The following is a 19,727-nucleotide window of genomic DNA, read 5'->3' as shown; positions in this document are numbered from 1 at the left end:
GTCTGTCCTCCTTTAGGGTGGGGGGCTGTGAACAGACCACTGAGGGTCTGTCCTCCGATAGGGTGGGGGGCTGTGAACAGCAGTGCTTTTTCAATTTAACTTTGCACCCACCTGGGATTACCTGGGAATCTAGAGGTGTATGTATTAACAATCCTGTGACCTGGGTGACACCTCATTCCTTCCAGCTGTGGTGTAGGGGAATGGCAGGGCTGTGTCTCAGCTCTGGCTCCCGTATGGCTGTAAGCCAGCATCACAGGCTGCCTGGTGGTATCAGTCACAGTGGCTATACTAGGGCCTCAGGTTAGTTGTTTGTGTGTTTGTTTGTTCCTCTGGCACTGGTCCATTAAGAAATCCTCGCCAGGCCAACTGTGGCTCCAAACAGCACATAGTAGGCATAGAAATGTTGAAGACCGTCAACAGAGGTAGAGTTCGTTCAGGCTTGATGGGAACCTTCAGAAGGTTGAAGGCGTGCTTCTCCTGGACACAGCTGGCTGCGCATGGCCTGCTTCGCCTTCTCTTTCGGAACACCTGTTTCCAAATGACTCATCTCTCTCCTCATCGCCACACTGCTTTTCATCTCTCACATCGCTCGCATCAGTGGGGTCGGCGCCAACCCATCTTCTGTATTTAAAATTCCTTCTGAGCGCTTGCCCTACCCACCCTACACCCCCTCCTTTGCAGATCCAGTCTTCCCTTTGCCTAGTGTCGCATGTATGCATTCCTTCAGGTCCTTGCAGCAGCCCTGCTCCATCTCTCCAGATGGGCTGCCCAGCTCTGAAAGGTGGGGAACGACATGCAGGGCCCACTGTAGCAAACCTCCCAGGCTGCTCTGCATGGCTGCTTCTGCACCTGCCCACGTTCAGGAGATATGCCAAGGAAAGCTCCTGGCATGAGGGCTCTAAAAGTTCACAGAGCAGCACAAGCTCCCAAGGATTCAGGTGCCTATCATTTTATTTCTAAACCAGCTGCCGTGAACGCAGCCCTCACACCTAGTTGGCAGGTTTGGATGGCTAATTCGCATGTTTCCTCCTTGAAGCAGTTAGCAAGCTGGAGGAAACTAGAGCCTCGGACTTTCCAATTTTTTAAAATTTGTAGAGAGAGAGAGAGAGAGAGGGAGGGAGAGAGAGAGAGAGAGAGAGAGAGAGAGAGAGAGAGAGAGAGAGAGAATATGAGAATGTGGCTGTGTGGCTCAGGGCATAGTGGAAACTGAAGACCACTTTAGATGCAGTCCTTGCCTTCTATGTTGTATGAAACAGGGTCCCTTATTTCCCTCTGCCTGCTCCAGCCCAGCTGACCAATGATCTTGTGGGGATTTTCCTTTCTCCACCTCCCACCCCACTCTAGGAGCACTGGGCCTACAGATAAGTGCTATCACATCTGGCTTTGGGTAGACTCTAGGGACCCAAACTCAGGTGCTCATGTTTGCACAGCACCCACAGAGCCATCTCCTCCGCCCTCACTGAGTATTCTAGATCAGAAAGTTTCGAGAAGCATATTAAGTTTCTGAATTTTGAAATATGGATCTTTTAGCTTCATCTTCCCCTGAGCCCAACTTGGGACTTAGGGGAATGGACCAGGAGAAGGTGAGCAAGAGTCACACAGGTAGGGCAGACTCCCAAAGATCAGAGTCCTCCTAGGAATGGTTACTTAGACTCATTTCCTATGAGGAACAATGAAATTTCACAATACCACATGGCCTAGCTCCTCACTGGGGCAGTTGTGTGTCCTTTCTTAGCTCTTCCCTAAGCCAAACATAGTCTTTATTCCATGATTTATCTTGGGATTCTTTCCAAAGTAGGGTAAAATATTATTTAATGAATTTTAATGAAAAGTAAAAGTTTGAGTAACTGGGGTGTTCAAACACCTAAAATTTTTTATGTCTGAGACTTGGGGGTGAAAGGCAAATCCCAAGCACGCATGCACAAATGTGGCTGCCCTTTACTGAATCTTGTGTGTCTAGGGCAGAGCCCCAGCACCCAGTTCCTCAAGTTCAAGGCCACAGGGTGGTCCTCACTGGGCTGGAAGTTCTCAGGGGGGCTAGGGAGCATTATGCCACATTGTACTGCCTCCAGTCTTGCATTTGGGAGTTTTAAATCCTTGGTGGTGGAGTAGACAGTGCTATGCCCACCTCCTCATTAGTGTCATTATAAGATTTGAGATCATCCTCTGCTTCTTGTTCAGTACTTTGGAAGTCAGACAGATATAGAGTTAAGTGTCTGTGATGTGAGTTTGGGCAGATTAACTCTCTGCCTAATTTGTAGGATTGCTGTGGAATCGGTGATTAAATATTTCAGGTGTCTCTCAGCTGCTGCTATTGTTATTATTTTACTTGTCTTGGAAACATATGTTTCCTGGCTTATAATTTGTTATCTTGCAGTTGTGAACTCTTGTGGTTTGGCAGTTGTGTTGTCATTGGATGGGGGTTACTCCCGTTCTTGAAGGCTGAATAGGTGTTGTTTGGCATGCACTCTGCAGGATGAGTAGGTGCGTGAGAGGCCAGAACACATGGCTTCAAGGACATTTCAAACAACAGAGAACTCTGTGCAAAGACCCAGAAGCATGAGGACTAGTAAGTGAGGGAAGAGTTGGCCGTAGCTTGAGTTGGGTTACAAGAGCCAAAACACAACAGGCATTGTAGAGGATTCAAATTTTAATTGTTAATAATGAAGTCCATATTAGTTACTTTCCTCCTTATTGTAGCCAGAGTGCTTGACAGGAAGCAGTTTAAGGAAAGATACAAAAGGCGGATCTCTGTGAGCTCAAGGCCAGCCTGGTCTACAGAGCGAGTTCCAGGACAGCCAGGGCTACACAGAGAAACCCTGTTATGAACCTCACCAGCCACCAAAACGAGGGAAGACGCAGATAATGAAGAGAAAGCAGGAACCACGGTGGCAGGAGCTAGAAGTGCTGGTCGGTTTGCACTCAAACCAGAATCCCTTGACAGGTGATCATTCTCCACTTGCTTTTCCTGTTTTATTCAGATAAGGAACCCCAGCTTACAGGATAGCTCCCCAAATTTAGAATTGGTCTTTGTAACAGGAGGAGGGCCTGCTTGTTGGTGCCGGCCACCCGGCTGCTTAGCTCCAAAATAACCACACAGAAATTATATTAATTAAAACAGTGCTTGGCCCATTAGCTCTAGCTTCTTATTTTTATCTAACTCTTATATTAATTTAACTCGTTTCTATTAATTTGTATATCGCCATGTGGCAGTGGCTTACCGGCAAAGATTCTAACCAGTGTCTGTCTCAGGTGGAGGATCCATGGCTTTCTGACTCCACCCTTCTTTCTCCCAGCATTCAGCTTAGTTTTCTCCACCTACCTAAGTTCTGCCCTATTAACAGTCTAAGGCAGTTTCTTTGTTCATTAATGGGAATCACAGCACAAAGAGGAGACTCCCACATCAAGTCTTCACATTCATAACACACACAGCTAAACCAATCTAGAAATGCCCTCACAGACCTGCTGAGATTTGTCTTATAGGTGATTCTAGATCCTGTCAAGTTGAAATTAACCATCACAGAATTGAATTGGTGTTTTAGCATGTTCTGGTCTTTGTTAATTTTAATACATTTTCAGTGGGTCTCTGAAAAAATGATTTAAATAAGATTATTGAACTTTGAACCAAGTCTAGGAAGTCTGTGACTTCTGATGTTAAGTCATGGCTGTTCTTGACGACACGGCCTGCCTGTTCTTACCCATGTTCCCCTCTTGTGCTCACTGCCTTGGACGAACAGGCGTGTACTCTATCCTACACTGGTTTGTCCTGAGCTGTTTCCTCACTTGTTTTGTTTTCCTTGCCTTGGGATTTCCATGGTGAATTGAATTTATAATATCTTTGGATTTAGCAGCATCAAACTAATGCCAGGCATTGTGTAGTCTGTGTTTCTGTGCCAGCATTGCTTGCTTCCCGCCAGATGTTTTCAGCAGCCTTAAGACGTTCAAGTAGGTTCTGGAGAGATGACAAGCACAGGTTCTGTGTTCAACACTCTTTCCTGCCTTACAAAGCCACTGGAGTTCAGGAAGAGGGTAAAGAGGTGGTGTCATCTCTCCCTGCTCTTCCTGTGTGCTCATAGCCAGCCCATGTGCTCACAGGCCTGTGCACGGGCTAGCTGCCTGTGTTCTTGGCTCCCTGGCTCTTCCCTCTGCCAGGTTCTTTCATGCTGTTCCCTTCCCTTTCTCCCCGTGCCTTTCTTGTCACGTGTGTTACAGTTCCGTTATTGTTCTTCCTGTCTAGTTCTTTTAAATCCAGCCCACACCTTTTCAGCTCCATATCCTGAGTCAAGTGTTTGAAAGCTGTTATTTCGTGTTAATTAGAAGTTCTTTTCCCAGCCAGCAAACCTTCACAGTAGTGTTCCCTCAAGCCAAGGCTGCAAGATGCACTCTGGCATTTGTACTTGGGGACAGTAGAAGGAGTCATGGCTAATTGCTGCTGAACAAGGAAACATCCTCACCTATTCCCAGACCTTCCTATGTACCTGGCCAAGCCGTAAGACCCTACCCAAGAACCCAGCCACCTACAGTAGACTTCACAGTCCTAGGAGAACTCTCTCCTGGCCACCATGCTCGGCAGTCACCCTCACTTAGAAGATCCCATGGGCCTCCACATGGTCTCCACTGGAGACTGACAAGAGACCAGTCAGAATCTGCTCCTTTCCTCCTAACATGTTGGATCTGGGTAGAAGTTACTGCTGGCACATTCTCAATTCATGAAGCTTCAGCAGGAGTTAGCTTTTGTTCTTCTTAAAAACTCTTGAGACCCCCTGAATGGCTGCCAGTCTATAGGTGGACCTAGTAGGTTTCAAGGGAATTTTCATCTCTTCAGATGTCATAGATCAAAGCCAAGCCCCATGCTTGCATCTGGCCTTCCTCTTTGTGCCCACTGCTTATAGGTCAGGGACCACAACCTTCTCATCACCTGGCCCATGGCTGTCTCAGCCCAGGTTCTGTACTGCAAACCAAGGCTTGAGGAGGAAGCTTGAGACCTAACCCTTCCCTGGGAGCCACCAGCAAGCATCCCCAGGCTTTCTGTGCTCTGTTGGGAAAGCGTGGCAGAGCCGAGTTTGGTGGTGCTGGGGGAAGGCTACCCCGTCCCATCTTTCACTGGCAGGACTTCACTGCTCTGGTTACCATGAAGGTGGATATTATATCACAAGTGGCTGAAGAATTCTCCTGTATCACATTTATACCACTTGAAGTGCATGATCTCCCATGGGCTGCAGAGACAGCCATTGGTGAGCAGATGTGATGCAAGGCCCAAAAAGCAGGGCGCAATCACAGGCAGTGTGGAGGGGGAGTTCACAGATAGGGGAGTGAGGACTCACATAGAAAATCACCTCCAATGGCCCCATTTGTTGGGGCAAAATAACTACTACCTACCTAGAAAGGTGGTTATAGAGACGACAATACCCATGTCTTTAAGTGCCACATGGAGGCCTTAGCAGTCTGCAGCTGTCACCTCCTGTCTTTATTAGCAAACTGCAGCTATGTGCCAAGTAAAGAAGATAAGTAAAAAAGACTTATGTGATAAGGTCAATTTAGCTGAACTGTAGAAAACCAGAGAGCAGGTAAGTGCCAGGGGTTAGGATCCAGGATCCAGCATGCCCAGCTGAGGGAGATGCAGCAGCCGGTCAGCTCCAGGGAAGTGAAGGGTGTGTGGCACATGGCTGGGTAGTGCCGTGAGCGCTTCGAAGGGCTAGCAAAGAGAGTGTGACCCACTGTTAGAGGTGACGAGAAGTGCTGGCTATTTCTCTAGCTGGGACTAAGTGCAAACATTAGATGAGTCTAAAGTAGGTTTCTGAGAGCTGAAGGAGGAGAAGGAAAATCTGTCTGTGCCAGAACCTTTTCAAGGACAGTGGGGAGAGTCCAGAGATTGGGAGAGCTGTGGTCTGCAATCATGGTCTGATGTCTACAGGGAGAGGTTTGGAGGAGGCCAAGTCTGAGGGTCTAAAGAAGGGAAATCCCTCAGCTTAGCACACTAGATGGAGGCTGAAGCCATGGGTGACGTCAGGAATAAGGAGATGCTTTCATGATTGTGAGGGACTTGTGAAGTCTTGGCACTAAATAGCCGGGCTAGGCAGGACACAAGAGGAAGCCTGCACTATGGTCCTCTTGCCTATCTGACTTCAAGGAAGTCTTTTTAAAAAACAGGGTATTCCATAGCTCAGACTGACCTGCAACTCAGTATATAGAAGCTAACAGTAATCTCCCTGCCTCAGTTTTCTGCATGTTGGGACTACACACATGGGTTACCATGCCCAGCTATGTAAGCTTTCAAAGCCTCCGAGAGGCTGAACATTCTTCTGGAGGGCTCTCTGCAGATATTTATATCAACTGAGTCATATCTCCTGTGTAATCTTATAAATAAACCAAGGTTCACTTTTAATGAATTTCTGAAGTTTCATAAATAAATTGGATCAGTTCTAAAAAGCATGCTTTTAATAAAATCTCTGTTCTGGATAAAATTGGCCACTCCAGTGCTTTTAACCTCCCCACACACTTTGTCACCCTATGCTTCCTTGTGCCTCCTTCACAAAGCCACAGGTTGAGCAGCGAGTTTAAGAGTCCTTGACTCTGCAGCCACTACCTCCCCAGACCCTGCAGGTGCTGGATGGCCCATTTTAAGACGAGTGCAGTTCAGGGCCTACACAGGCCTAAGCCACATGGGGTCCTGATGCTGAAGGGGACATGGACACAGCCTGATGCCTAACCCATGAACTATGCCCAGTTGAGAACCACTCACAAAGGGAAAATTAGTGTCTCCAAGGAAGTCTGTCTGTGTATAAACCACACTTAAGGGCGGGCTCCGTGCCCAACAGTAGACGGCCAACACAAAATTAACTCAATTGTATCTTTAAAAGATTTTTGTCTCATATTACTTTTGGCATTTTTATAGGTATTTTGCGTATATATTATGGTTTCCAATTTTGTGCATTTAATAGGATTCTGTGTGTGCGGTAGTATGTGTCTCTGCGTATATATATATGTTTCTTATACTTTGGCTCTTTTTTCCATTAGTTTGTTTGTTCTCTCTATTCTGGTTTGTTTTTGTTTTATTTTGTTGTTATTATTTTAGAAACTTTTTTGTTTTCTAATGAGAAAGCAAAAGGAAGTGGATTTGGGTGGGTGGGATCTGGGAGGAGCTGGAGGAGGGGAAACTGCGATCAGACTATATTGTATGAGAAAAAAATCTATTTTCAATAAAAATTAAAATGTATGCAGTTGCCCCCTGCTCTAGGATGAGCCCACTCCTCATGTGATTTGAGAGGTTGGCCTCTGGCTTAGCTATGTGTCTTCTCTTTTCTCTCTCACTGTAGACTACTGTTTTCCAAAGTGAAGTTGGAGTCACTCTGCCGGGGACCAGATGAGGCGCTGCTCACCTGTAAGCACATGTTACAGATATGGAAATCCTGCTACAACCTCACCAATCCCAGGTAAGAGACCAGCGCTGCCTGTTTTGTGTCATGTTTGTATGGATATCTGCAAATCAGAGCCATCTCCTACGGGCATTTATCTGGCATAGACTCTGTCACCCCCCTGTACACCAGTCTCCACAAATGGTCGATAATAATGATAAAGTCTTAGTGAGGGTTCTATTGCTGTGAAGAGACGCCATGACTATGGCAACTCTTCTAAAGGAAAACATTTAATTGGGGCTGGCTTACAGTTCAGAGGTTTAGTCCATTGTTGTCATGGCAGGGAGCATGGTGGTGTGCAGGCAGACATGGTGCTAGAGAAGGAGCTGAGAGATCTACATCTGAATCTGCAGGCAGCAGGAAGAGAGAGTGAGCCGCTAGGTCTGGTTTGAGCATCTGAGACCTCACAGCCCACCCCAGTGACACACTTCTTCCAACAAGGCCGCACATCAGCAAGGCCACACCTCTTAATAGTGCCACTCCCTGTGGACCTGTGGGGGCCATTTTCTTTCAACCACCACATGGAGCTTGGAGCCTCTAAGTCATGGGTTTCATTTGTTCCTCTGTCCTCCCCACTCCCATGGATGACTCGTAAAAGTCATTCACAAAAGCTTTTTCTCTCCTGCCTGTGATAATTGTCATCTCTCTAGAAACTGATGTATAGATTGATCAGTGACACACTCCAAACATTTCCTATAATATTTAAAGGGTCTGTGTCAACAGCAGACTACATCCTGTTAAGACGGGAAGTCACTGTGAATATAGTTAAAAATAATTTTGAAGAAGTTAAAATTATGATTCATACAAATATAAAATAAACATGCATTAAAGATTTTATTAACTTTACTCATATGTGAAGGAGCTAGTACAAGTTAAGATCCATTCAAAGAAGAATTTGAATATGTGCATAGACAGAAATGCTGAAATGAATTTACAAATATACATATTTACAAAAAACATAGTATCCTATAAGATGATGGAATATGTATTGTGGGACTGTCTTTTCCACAGGGTAGAAATCAATTGTATACCCCATAGATAAATTTGTCATAATAGTTTCTACGAGTTAACTTCTACCGCTCAGAGCTGTGTAGTACCTAAGTTAACAGGTACTTAAAGATGCTACCCTTTGTGCCAGAAGATGTGGGGAGAAACTGCCAGGCAACCCCAGCAGCAAACACCCCATAGCCCAGTTGCCCCAAGTCTGGGACACATTGCCAGAGGGATTTAGCAAAGAGTTATCTGATGATTCAAGTGACTGCCCATAACACAAGTACTTGGTATTTCTCAAGTTCATGGCGAGGTGTATGGATGACTTATAGTATGCCCTAAAGAGTCAGGAGGCAGACAAGGTGTCATTCAGTGGTACAGGAGTGTAGGAGGCAGACAAGTAAGCTAGTTGTCGTGGTCTACAGAGACCTACAGAGGAAGGGCTGACTGTAAGTAACTGTGTCAGTGGGAAATGGTAACTTTGACTTTTTTTTTTAACAAAAGTTTTTTCAGTTAGACAGGTTTTGGTGGCTCACACTGTAATTCCAACTCTGAGAAGCCAAGACAGGGGGATTGCTGAGAGTCCAGGACCAGACTAGACTGCTGAATGAGTTCTAGAGTAGCCTAGCCATCAAGATTGGAGCATCTTTGTCCTATACCCAGCCTACAGCAGACACTTCCTCAGCTGGTTGCCTCCGTGTGGAGCCCATCCTTTGCTTGCTCCTCCTTTAGAAAGGAGAAAATAAACCCTCCGCTCTCTCTTTGCCAATTCCCTCCGTTCTCCACACCTCTCCCACCTCCCCACTTTTCCTCCCACTTAGCAACCAAGAATATTGAATGTGCAGAGGAAAAAAATAGCAGAATTGGAAAGCCTTTAAAAATACCTAACCAAATGCCTGGACTGTGTCCGTACTCTTCTTTCCTTGAAAGATCTCTTAGGGCCAGAGCAAGGCGTTCCTGCCCTAGGGTGGAGATGACCTCTTCCAAAGCCTTGGGCATGAAGCGGAGACAGAGCAGCCCTTTACTAGAGAGCTCCCTGAGTGTTTGTCTCAACTTCATTTTCTTGGGACGTAAAATGTTTCTCAGCAGCCCTTACCATTGCACAGATTTCAGCATGCTTGGGCAGCTGGGGTGAGAAGTGCCCCTGGCTAAGGAGTGCGGCTTGCAGAAAGAGGACTTGCTCTCCAGTGTCTGCACACTTCAAAGCCCCCAATACAGCAGCATAGGACCAACAGCCTCCAGGCTATCTTTAGGTGGCATGGACGTTAGCAAAAGGCAGGATCATGATAAGAAGTGTGTGAGAAACAGCCTTTCCTAAAAATAAATAAGCTGGAAACTAAGCAGAAAGATTTTTACAGGAAACAGCTGGTTTCTGTCCAGAGGAAGTGGGTCTGTGCCAACTGCCTGACTCCACTGCCCTTGCCTCTGCCTTTGCTCCACCTGTCTGGGTTTCCCTTGCATATCCTTCCAGAGGCTCAGCACAGGCCTTCGGGGACACTAAGAGGAGGAGGAGTGGCCAAATTGAAAAAGCCTTTGACTATGTTCTCAGCAGCTCTTTCCGTCTTTCTTTTGGCTTGAGGGAAATCATAATAGAAGCTGACTGCTGAGCTGAGCCTTGGACAGTGTGTACCAAGAGCGCTCCACCTGCAGTTGTAGGACGCAGCTCCTGCTCGGAGCCAAGTGGGTGGACATTCTTCCCAGCATACGTTCGAAGTGCCGCTATTTCAAGAACCCAGATTCTCCGGTTCTGGGTCTGAAATATTTCCTGCATTTAGGATGGGGATATGTCTTGGGTTTTGTCTTCTCTCCCTTAGCAAAGAATAAAGCCCCCTCAATTCTCTATAATGACTTAGCCACTCAAAACAGCCTGAATCCGAACAGAATCTCACCAGAAAGGTCCCCATCCTCTCAGCATTCTGAACCACAGCACTTCAGCCAGGGGTGGTAGTAATTACTTTCACCGAGGATTTCCCTGGGCCATTTATGCGCTGTATTCAGACCCTGCATCACCCTGCAAGATAGCTACTGTTTCCTACTTCAGAGGAAACAATGGAAGCTAAGGAGACTGTGTAACAGGCCCAAGTTTTCCAGCTTAAACATACACAGAGCTATCATCAAACCCAAGGCCGTCTGACAGCAAAGCTCCCTCCGGGACAGCAGGCTGCCTCTGCTGATGACAACCAGTTCTCCTCCCCCTCTTCTGATTACTGCCACCTGAGCTCTCCCTGTCATGGCCATAGGTTGACATCTTCGTAATAGGAAGAAGCTTGCTTTCTTCTTAACTCCTATTTCAATCATTTACCAAGAAGTAGGTTCAAAGCTGACACATACAGATGCATGTTTTCCTGACTGCAGCCCCACTAATAACCATCAGCATTTTGGTAGGGCTTTTTTGTTTTTCAGAACATCCTCTCATTCTGTGAAAAGCTGAATCACATGGGAAATGCCATGTGGCATTGGGCTCATTTTACTGTTGCAAAAAGTGCAGCTCAGAAATACTGAGAGCCTGTGTGATCCTCATGACCCAGACCCAAAAAGCTAGAGGGAAGCAGCGTCTGTTGCTGTGAAGATCCACCATGACCACAGCAACTCATATAAAAGAAAACATTTAATTGGCTTGCTGTTTCAGAGGTTTAGTTGATGGTCATGGTGAGGAGCATGGAGACACGCAGGCAGACATGGTGCTGGAAAAGTAACTGAGAGTTCTGCATCTGGATCCAAAGCAGCAGGAAGAGAGAGACTCCTCCACCCCCCTTGACACTTCCTACAACAAGGCCACACCTCCTGATCCCTCTCAAGTAGTGCCATTCCCTAACAACCAAACATTCAATTCTATGAGCCTATGGGAGCCATTCTGATTCAGACCAGCACATTCCACTCCCTGGCTCCTATAGGCCTATAGCCTATATCATAAGGCAAAAAAAAAAAAAAAAAAAAAAAATACATGAAGTTCAACTTCATAGTCTATTACAGTCCCAACACTGTTTAAAAGTCCAAAATTCAAAGTCTTCTGAGACTCAAAGAACTCTCTTAACTATAATCCCCTGTAAAATCCAAATCAAAAAGCAGATGACATGGTTCCCATATATATACACACACAGGATATACATCACCAGTCCAGAAGGAAGGAAAGGGAACATACCGAGGAAACACTGAACCAAAGCAAGACTGAAGCCTCTCCTTTCTGCCCCTGCTATGGGTTTCTATCTGCAGACTCTCTTAGATGTAGACTGTATTGTCTGTTACACACTGTTCCAGGAGCTGGAAAGAGGCAAGACTGCCGTGGGAACTCCATGGTCTGACTCCTGATCCTCCACCTCCTGTTTAACCTCTCTGCAGCTGTGGGAGACGGGAAGGGTTTCTAAGAGAAACTTAAAGTTCCAGTTCGAAGCACTGTTTACTCTGAATTCCCTGGAATTACTATTCCATATGTATGTGTAGACATTTCCAGCTTATACACCGTGGACTTGGAAAGCCTTCAGATTTCCTCTCCTGAAACTACCTCTTAGCACCCCTAACCAGGAGTGGTTTTCTGCCATCTCATTTCCTGGGAGGTGTTCCTGGCAGCCCGAGTGCCAGGCTGAGAAGTGAGGGAGAAGTGATAAGTGGTTCGTGAGAAGTGCCCAAACAGACAGAGTCCCGAAGGGAGAAAGGGAAGTGATTGAGGGGCGCATCTAGAAAGAAAACACTCAGTTGGAAGTAAAAGCATCTCAATTTTAATGATGCTTAGCTGCATGTGTGCAGTTTTTGAGGACGCAATGGAAGACAGGCTGAGGGATATCCCAAGTGTCGCTGTTCTGCCAATGCAAGTACATGGCCTCGCATCATTGTCAGTGACTATGGTCGCAACTGGGATTTCTGATGTGTTAAGTAGGAAGCCCTTAACGTCCCCCACCTTCCATAGTTGCACCAGCAGGCCATTGGTAAGCCATCTCTGGGAACTCACCAGACATAGTAACCCAGGCAGTGTTTATAAGGAGCTATGTTTCTGACCCTTGGCGTGGACCTGGAAGTTATAACTCTTCTATCTGCACACACTTTCCACCCTTATGCAGTTCTGTGTAGGAAGATAATCTTTCCTTACATGATCCGGCCAGAGAAGTCACTGAGGTACAGTGGCCTTGCCCAAAGTGATGATTCATTCGTGACAGACACAGGACAAGAGCCTAGATCGCTGTCTGGGCTCCAGGACCCCAGCTTTTGGGCCCTTCCAAAGCATCGCACATGGCAGCCAAGCTCATGATCTGAAACTTGGCAAGGTGGAATCCTGCAGTCCCCACCCCACCCCCACATACACACCCCATGTAGCCACTGGATGCCCGGGTAGATCCTTCCTTTGCACCATGCAGGCCTCATGTGTTCCAGAATCCATTACATATTGAGACAAAGCCTTCTGAAAGCTTCCCGAATGAGGACCCATTGCAGCATTCAGATCATTAACCCTTTGTGGTTGTTTATATTGAAAACACCACATGAACAGACCAGTGTTAGAATCATTCCGTCCATTTTTTACGGTTGTCCGCTCAGGCTTTTGCATTGTTTTCTGCTAAGGGAGACGTCTTGTCTCCCAGTGTGGAAATAATGAATAGTGCAGCTTCCAGCAAGCCTGTGTGGATGATGTAGTAAGTGCAGGCTGGCAGTCTGCAGTGAGGGAAGTTTCCTCGGCTTCCTGTTTCTCTAACTACATCTCTGGACGCGGAAATTGCAGCCTGTGAACTGTGTTAAGGTTCATAACGAATCTTGTTTGCTGCTTCTGAGCAGCAGCCACAGCTGTGCACAGGAAGGAAACTGTTCCTTTATTGTAGATTTCAAATGTCTTAACAGAAAAAAAATTCACTCCTAGTGCTCCGGATGCTAGCATGATAGGAAAAAACAATAATAATTTCTACCTACTTCATAGACTGTGTCTTAGACTTGTATGGACTAAAGTCCTTTAACTGCCTCATCCCATTCCGTCGGTGGTGGCTTCCCTGTGGCAGTGCTAGTGAGGGATGCCAAGCCTGATTTGTAGTCAGAACTGGAGAAATGGGGGTCAGAAAGATGGGACAGTGTTGGAATAGAAGCTGGTGGGGTGGCTGTGTAGAGGCAGGTACCAAAATTCTGCTTTGTTTTCCCCCAAGTCCCTTCTGGCCAGCCTTGTAAGCTCGGGAAAGCCACCCTGGTTCTGCTGTGAGCCCCGAAGCACCTCACACCGCCTTTCCTCATGTATTAAATAGGAATATTTTCCATGTAAGGGCTTTCAGATTGGTTTGGAGACACACTCAAATTCATGATGATCACACTGGGAACCAGGAAGCCTCAGGTGCAGCAGCCCTGGGAGCTAGAAGAGTTTTGAGAAATCACAGTTGTCCTAAGGATTTTTAATCTCCTTGGCCTTGAACATTTTGAAAATGTTCTGGGTAAATTCTCTCATGCCACAGAGTTCAAAGCTCAGGTGTGGTTGGTAAAGACATCTTGGAAGGTAGGGCATTAGGGGCTGGGTAAATTTATTCCGAAGTGTCATGGCATAGAATGCCAGGCACTCTCTCCCTGTTATGAGGACAAAGATTTACCCTCTCCTCCCCACTCCTCTCTTTTCCCCCCCTCCTTTTCTCCCTTGCTTCTTTTCTCCCTGCCTTCCTCCCTCCTTCCTTCCCTTCTTTCTTGTCTTTCTCTCTGTCTTTTTTTGATGTAAGATGTGCATGCATGCAGGCGCGCAGACACCGCAGCTCATCAGAAGGCAGTGTGCAGGAGTCTGTTCTCTCCTTCCATCCTTGGTCCCGGGGATCAAACTCAGAGCATGAGGCTTGAGCAGCAAGTGCTTTACTCACCGAGCCATCTCACTAGCCTGGTCTTCTCTCATATCTCATATGACATAAGAATAAAAGCAGCAAGGCTCTGTGGGCATCACTGGAGCTGCGTCTGTGAACACAGTTACACAACACTGAAGCCGAGGGTACAGGATCCCTCCGAGTGTGGAAGGGTGTGAGGAGCATCCAGACACACGTAGCTACCCACCCTGGGCTTCAGCTTTCTCTGCCAGTTTGATCTTGGTCTTTTGGGTGACTGACATTTACAGTGTGTTTTGCAGTGACTCTGGACGTGGGAGCAGCCTCTTAGATAGAACCATCGCTGACAGACGACAGCTTAATACAATCACATTGCCAGACTTCAGCGATCCTGAGACAGGTGAGAACCAAAGGCCAGAGGGGGTGGGATCAAGAGCAGAAGGTGGGAGCCAGTGCCAAGTTGAGCATGTGAGACTGTCAGGCCCCAGGGTAGGGTGGGGGGTAAGAGGGGTGGGGGAAGAGTGTGGGAAGAGGCCTCGGGCAAATAGCTGCACACTAAACTGAGGCGAACTTCTGCAATCTCATTTTCCAGTCAGGAAAGGAATATTAGCCCAGATCAACTCTTAAATCTGTTTCCCCTTGCTCTGAGAACTTAAACTTTGAAACTACAGTTGGGTGGTGTCCGTGCACATCAGTTCTCCTCTCTGCTCTGTCTAATGGAGCCTGGTCAGATGCCTACATAAACACACAGCTTCCAGCAGGAGGACCTGTTGGGTAGCAGGGCTTCTGGGCTGCTAATTCTGCTGTCCCCACACGGTGGCCCATAGCACTTACTGCCTCTGAGCAAATGTTCCGACTTGGCTGGTAAAGACCTCTGGGGGTAGTGTGCTCCACGTTCATGTGCCCACAGCTCCCTGGGTGCAGGGAAGTGAGCACACCTCCCTAATCTGCAGAGCTGCAAACAGGCAGTCCCAGTAGCAGTCACTGACAATCTGGGGACTCCATAGACCCACAAAACATAATGAAATTCACTCAGTTTTGAGCTTTAGTGGTAATTCTAGAACACCATTAGAGCCAGCTTTTGCCACTTCTCCCCTCAACACCCAACAAGGGACACTGCAACCTTAATCTCTATGTGGATTGCTTCATCTTTTATGGGATAACTTCACAGAAGCCTCAGGGTCTCTTTCCCGTCCGTGTGCCACATCCCAGCTCCTGATGCCCAGCAATTCCAACCCTAAGTGGGTGGAATGAGCCCGAGTGGTACCCACAGAACCCATCTCATAGCTTTTGCTGACTCATTCCTGCCAAGGCTCCAGATTCAAAGTCAGCCTAAGAAATTTCATCCGAAGGCCCTGGCCCTGTTGTAATGATTGTTGGGCACAAGGAACGACGCAATTGTGACCTGATAGCACAAGTACTGTTTACCAGCAGCTCCTGGAGTAGCCCACCCCAGGTTGGTCAGCATTTGAGGGTGGACTCAGACTTCAAGGCAAAGTCCTGCCTTGTGGGTACAGTCATCCCTTAAGGCCCTTGTAGAAAGGAAAGGTCAGACTGCCAGCTGTAGTCAAAATGACGAGAGACTGGAACAGGAGAGAGGAAAGCCAGGGACACTAACTATGGCCACTACTGAAATTCAAGCCGATTCCAGAGAGCGGCTGTGGCTACTGAGGGTTGTCGTCCCTCGGGCCTCTTCCCTTTCAGCTGGCCTGGATCTTAATTTCTCTTCATGTTCTAAGACTGGAATGCTGTTCATCAGTAGCAGAGAGCCACAGAAAATGAATAAGGCCCTTTTTCTTGCTGTCCTCTGCTCCCGGGAGCATCTTCCTAGGGCTCTCCGGAGTGCCTTCTACAGGTGCCATGTTGTCCAAGTGGACTATATGGCCCTCGCCAGTGTAATGGCCCATGATTTCTTCTCCCTTCTCTGCCTTGGTGCCACTCATGTGGCTGATCCCTTGGAAAGGTCCCTTATTCCAAGGAAATCCAAGTATTTGGAGTTTGGCTTCTGGTTCCTGTGTGTCCCTACCCAACAGCAGTGGAAACCACTCCTTCCCAGACACAGGCCAGTACTATCTTGTAAATAAACGTAAATGAACCTCCAAGACCCCTCTTGTCTGATTAGCTGTGGGTCAGGGCTGTTTACACATGGCATCATCTAACCAGTAGGCCAGGATCAGAGAGCTAAGAGGCCTTCACAGGGGAAGTCCTGTCATTGAGCATAAAAACACTGAACCGAGAGTGTAGTTTGGAAGGATTAGGAAGGTTCATCTAGAAGGGCTAATTGATTGGCAAAAGCCAATTTTCTTTAGTTTGGTTCCTTGTGAGGCGCCTGGCAGCACAGTTACCTTAGTCATATCCCTTTATGGATGGTCTGTTTACCTCAGCTGCCCATAGACTTTATCTGTTCCTCTCATTGTTATTTATTTCAAGAGAAAACAGGACTTGCAATTCTACTCCCCAAGTGTGCCATGGAGAGGCTTGGTTTCCATGGTGGTTCCCATGAAGTACCTCTGTCACGCTTCCTGACAGCAGCATCTGTAGTAGACATCCGGCTCCCCTTCTGAATGCGCATGCACATTATCTCCAGACCTAACAGGAGCAGCCACTGCTGGGTGTGCTCCACAGACCTGGTGTTCCTCTCCTCCCAGTGCATACCTAGACAGTGTCCTTGCTCTGTTTCAGAACTCTGAAGTGCTCCATGACCCCATGTTTTACACTTTGGATTTTATCTCGGGCATTTTTCTTCCTTTGCCTGAGTTTTTGGCTCATGTGCTGGCAGAGGCTATCTAATTTTGAACCTCCACCACAGCTTGTTCAGTAAAGAACGGCTACAGAGAAAAGAAAAATGGAAGGTCAGTGTGGCCTTAGTCTAACCGGAGTGGCTTCAAGATCAGATTTTGTCTGGGGAAACCAAGCTGACAGGTGACAGTGTTTTCAGTCCATGCCCAGTGCCTAGTTTTCCAATCCCAGGGCATCTGACTCAAGCAAAATCACAGTGCTGACATCAAAAAGAGGCCATGGCTAAAGCAATAGCAGTCTTCCATTGTCTTGATCCTGCCACTCTGGGGCACAGAGCAGAAGCCCACATCATACACAGACTCCCTTGAGAAGCCATAGACCATGTTGGTCTACATTTTGTTTTTCTCTAGAATTTAAATGTACCAGATTATAGATACCAATATAATGAATTCCCATCACTAAGTTATACATGGATCATACATATGAATAAGAACTTTTAAAGTATAAGCCATAAACCATAATTATACATTCTTAGACATTACACAGTGTAGACTCAGTCTTCATAATTCCAGAAGGTTTTGATGAACAGAAATAGGGTTTTTCACATCTGAAATTATCAGTGTGCAGATCGCCACATACGTAAGCCCTGGCCTAGCCACATCCAGCACAGCAGAGTGAGTTCAGTTTTACTGAGCAGAGAGGTCCTCCAACAGCCCAGTTACAGAGCATGGAGTTCCTTTCTGTTGTCCTCTGAATTCTCTTCCCCATTGGTAGCCCCAGCCAGCAAAAAGGAGGAATCGATGGAGTGGCAGTTTTGAAGCCCTGAGGCATTGTCTTTTCTTTGGAAAAAGTTCTGAACTAAAGAGGGGAAAATATTTTGCTTTCTTTTGCCTTTGAAATAGGATATGGGGCAAGGGGTTTTTCATCATTTAATCATAAAGTTATCTTTAATCATTGGTAGATATTACCAAACATCTATCCAAAGCAAAATAGTTTTTAATCTGAAATTCTGATGCATTTTGTTTAGGAAGGTTTCTGGTTGCAGCTGTGGTGATCTTTGTGGTACCCCGTATCACCCCACCCCCAGGCAGGGCTAAGGGCTGCAGTATAAGCTTCCTTTCCTAAGGGCCAATCATTGAACACAAGAGACCACCCAAAAAGCTTAACATCCCATTGTCACCGAGGCTGGGACCATGACATATCATTGCATTAAGCCCACTGCACCTTGGGAAATTTGAGTTTTCAAATGAACATCATATAAGTGCTTCTTAGAAAACCCAATCTGTGGATGGTTAAATGGAGAAGATTGTCCTGCAAAAGGTCCTGTATGCTGTAGGTGAAAGACGGGTCATTTTCAGTGGATCACTGCTGAATCTGTGCCCAGGTAAATCGGAGTTATTTTTGCTCCGTGATGTTGCAGAGCAGTTAAATGGCCAGTGGAAAACAGATTTGTTTTCTTCGAAAAGCACTTGTGTCCTGTTCAGGTAGGGGACAACTGTATGACATGACCTCATTTTCTTTGCAGCTTATGTGAGTATATTAAAATCTAGTTTATTTTTTCTTTGTGTTTCTAAAGGTTTCTTTTTTGCTTTCATTTTTTTCTCTTTCACTTTTTAGTGTCAGACTCCTCCTCCTCCTCTTCTCTCTCAAGAACCGAGTCTCCTCTCCACCTGTTTGTGTCTTCTCCTCTTCATTCTCATCCCAAACCCGACATCTTTGTGTGGCTCCCTGCTGCTCATTCATTCAGTGACCCAGGTCCCCACCGGGAACCTTCACCCTGTAAACACGGTTTTTCCTTTCTTCTTAGATGCCCTTCATTTGCCCGGTGTGTTGTTTCCTGATAATCTTCCAACTGATAAGCTGGCTAGGGAACCCTATCAAATGTGTCAGGGAAAGATCTTGCTCATTTGAAAATCCAAAACTGCTGGGGACAGAAGGAAAACTAAGACTGCAGATAGTGACCACACTCCAACCTCCCCGGAAAAGAAAAGGAGATGGGGTCTCAAGCAAAACAAGTGATGCTTTTCCAGAGTGTCCCTTTGAGTTCCTGGGTCCTTCTGTGCTTTCCTGGAGCAGGCATAAAAGTATGAAAGCAAAGTCAAGGCCTGAGGAGATGGCACTGTTGACAAAGTACTTGAGGCACAAGCAAGAAGACCTAAGTTTGGTTCCCAGCATCCGCCTAGACGCACGGCACGACACGGTGCATCTGTAATCCCCTTGCTGGAGAGACAGGGACAGGCAGGTTGCTGGGGCTCAGTGTATTTGATAAGTTCCAAACCAGTGTGAGAGCATGTCTTAAAAAAACAAGATAGGCATCTGGAATGATGGCTCTAAGGGTGTGGTGCACACCTTTAATTCTTGGGAGGCAGAGGCCGGCAGGTCTAGAGGCCAGTCTTGTCTACAGAGCAAGTTCTGGGCCAGCCAGGGCTCCTTAGTGAGACCCTGTCACAAAATAAAAGAAAACCAAGATTATCTCTGCCCCCAATAAACACAAGCACTTACACACACGTGTACCCTCACATACATGTATAGGTACTCACAGATGAAAAGACAGCTATACTATTTTGCAAATAATTTAATTCTAAAATATGTCTGCATTTCAGTTTAGAAGTTAAATAATTCCAACTGCATAGAACAGTGAAAGCCATAATCTAAAGATGACATTTGCCTGCCTGTCAACATGGAGCAGAAAGCTGTTAGAGCACTGCTCCCAGAACCTTCTCCGCTGCAGCCAGTGCCAGCAGGTCAGAGAGCACACTTGAGAGATGGTGTTGGAAACTGGCTTTCACTTGTAAAGGAGGAAGATGCAGGGTCT

At 46.6% G+C, this 19,727-nt stretch overlaps 1 protein-coding gene across 5 annotated transcripts in view; it reads left to right on the top strand.

Annotated features, from left to right (window-relative positions):
* Positions 1-19,727, top strand: part of Ttc7b (tetratricopeptide repeat domain 7B) — a 190,113-nt gene that overhangs the window by 124,696 nt on the left and 45,690 nt on the right. For all 5 annotated transcript variants that reach the window (XM_026780674.1, XM_005343452.3, XM_013346495.2 and 2 more), the window contains 2 exons: positions 7,317-7,433; positions 14,476-14,573. In XM_026780674.1, the coding sequence (XP_026636475.1) occupies positions 7,317-7,433; positions 14,476-14,573 (215 nt within the window). The remainder of the gene's footprint in view (positions 1-7,316; positions 7,434-14,475; positions 14,574-19,727) is intronic.

Source organism: Microtus ochrogaster, chromosome 1 (assembly GCF_000317375.1).
Source record: "Microtus ochrogaster isolate Prairie Vole_2 chromosome 1, MicOch1.0, whole genome shotgun sequence".
Taxonomy (NCBI): Eukaryota; Metazoa; Chordata; class Mammalia; order Rodentia; family Cricetidae; genus Microtus; species Microtus ochrogaster.
The sequence above is the reverse complement of the archived record's forward strand: the minus strand, read 5'-3'. Positions and strand labels throughout refer to the sequence as shown.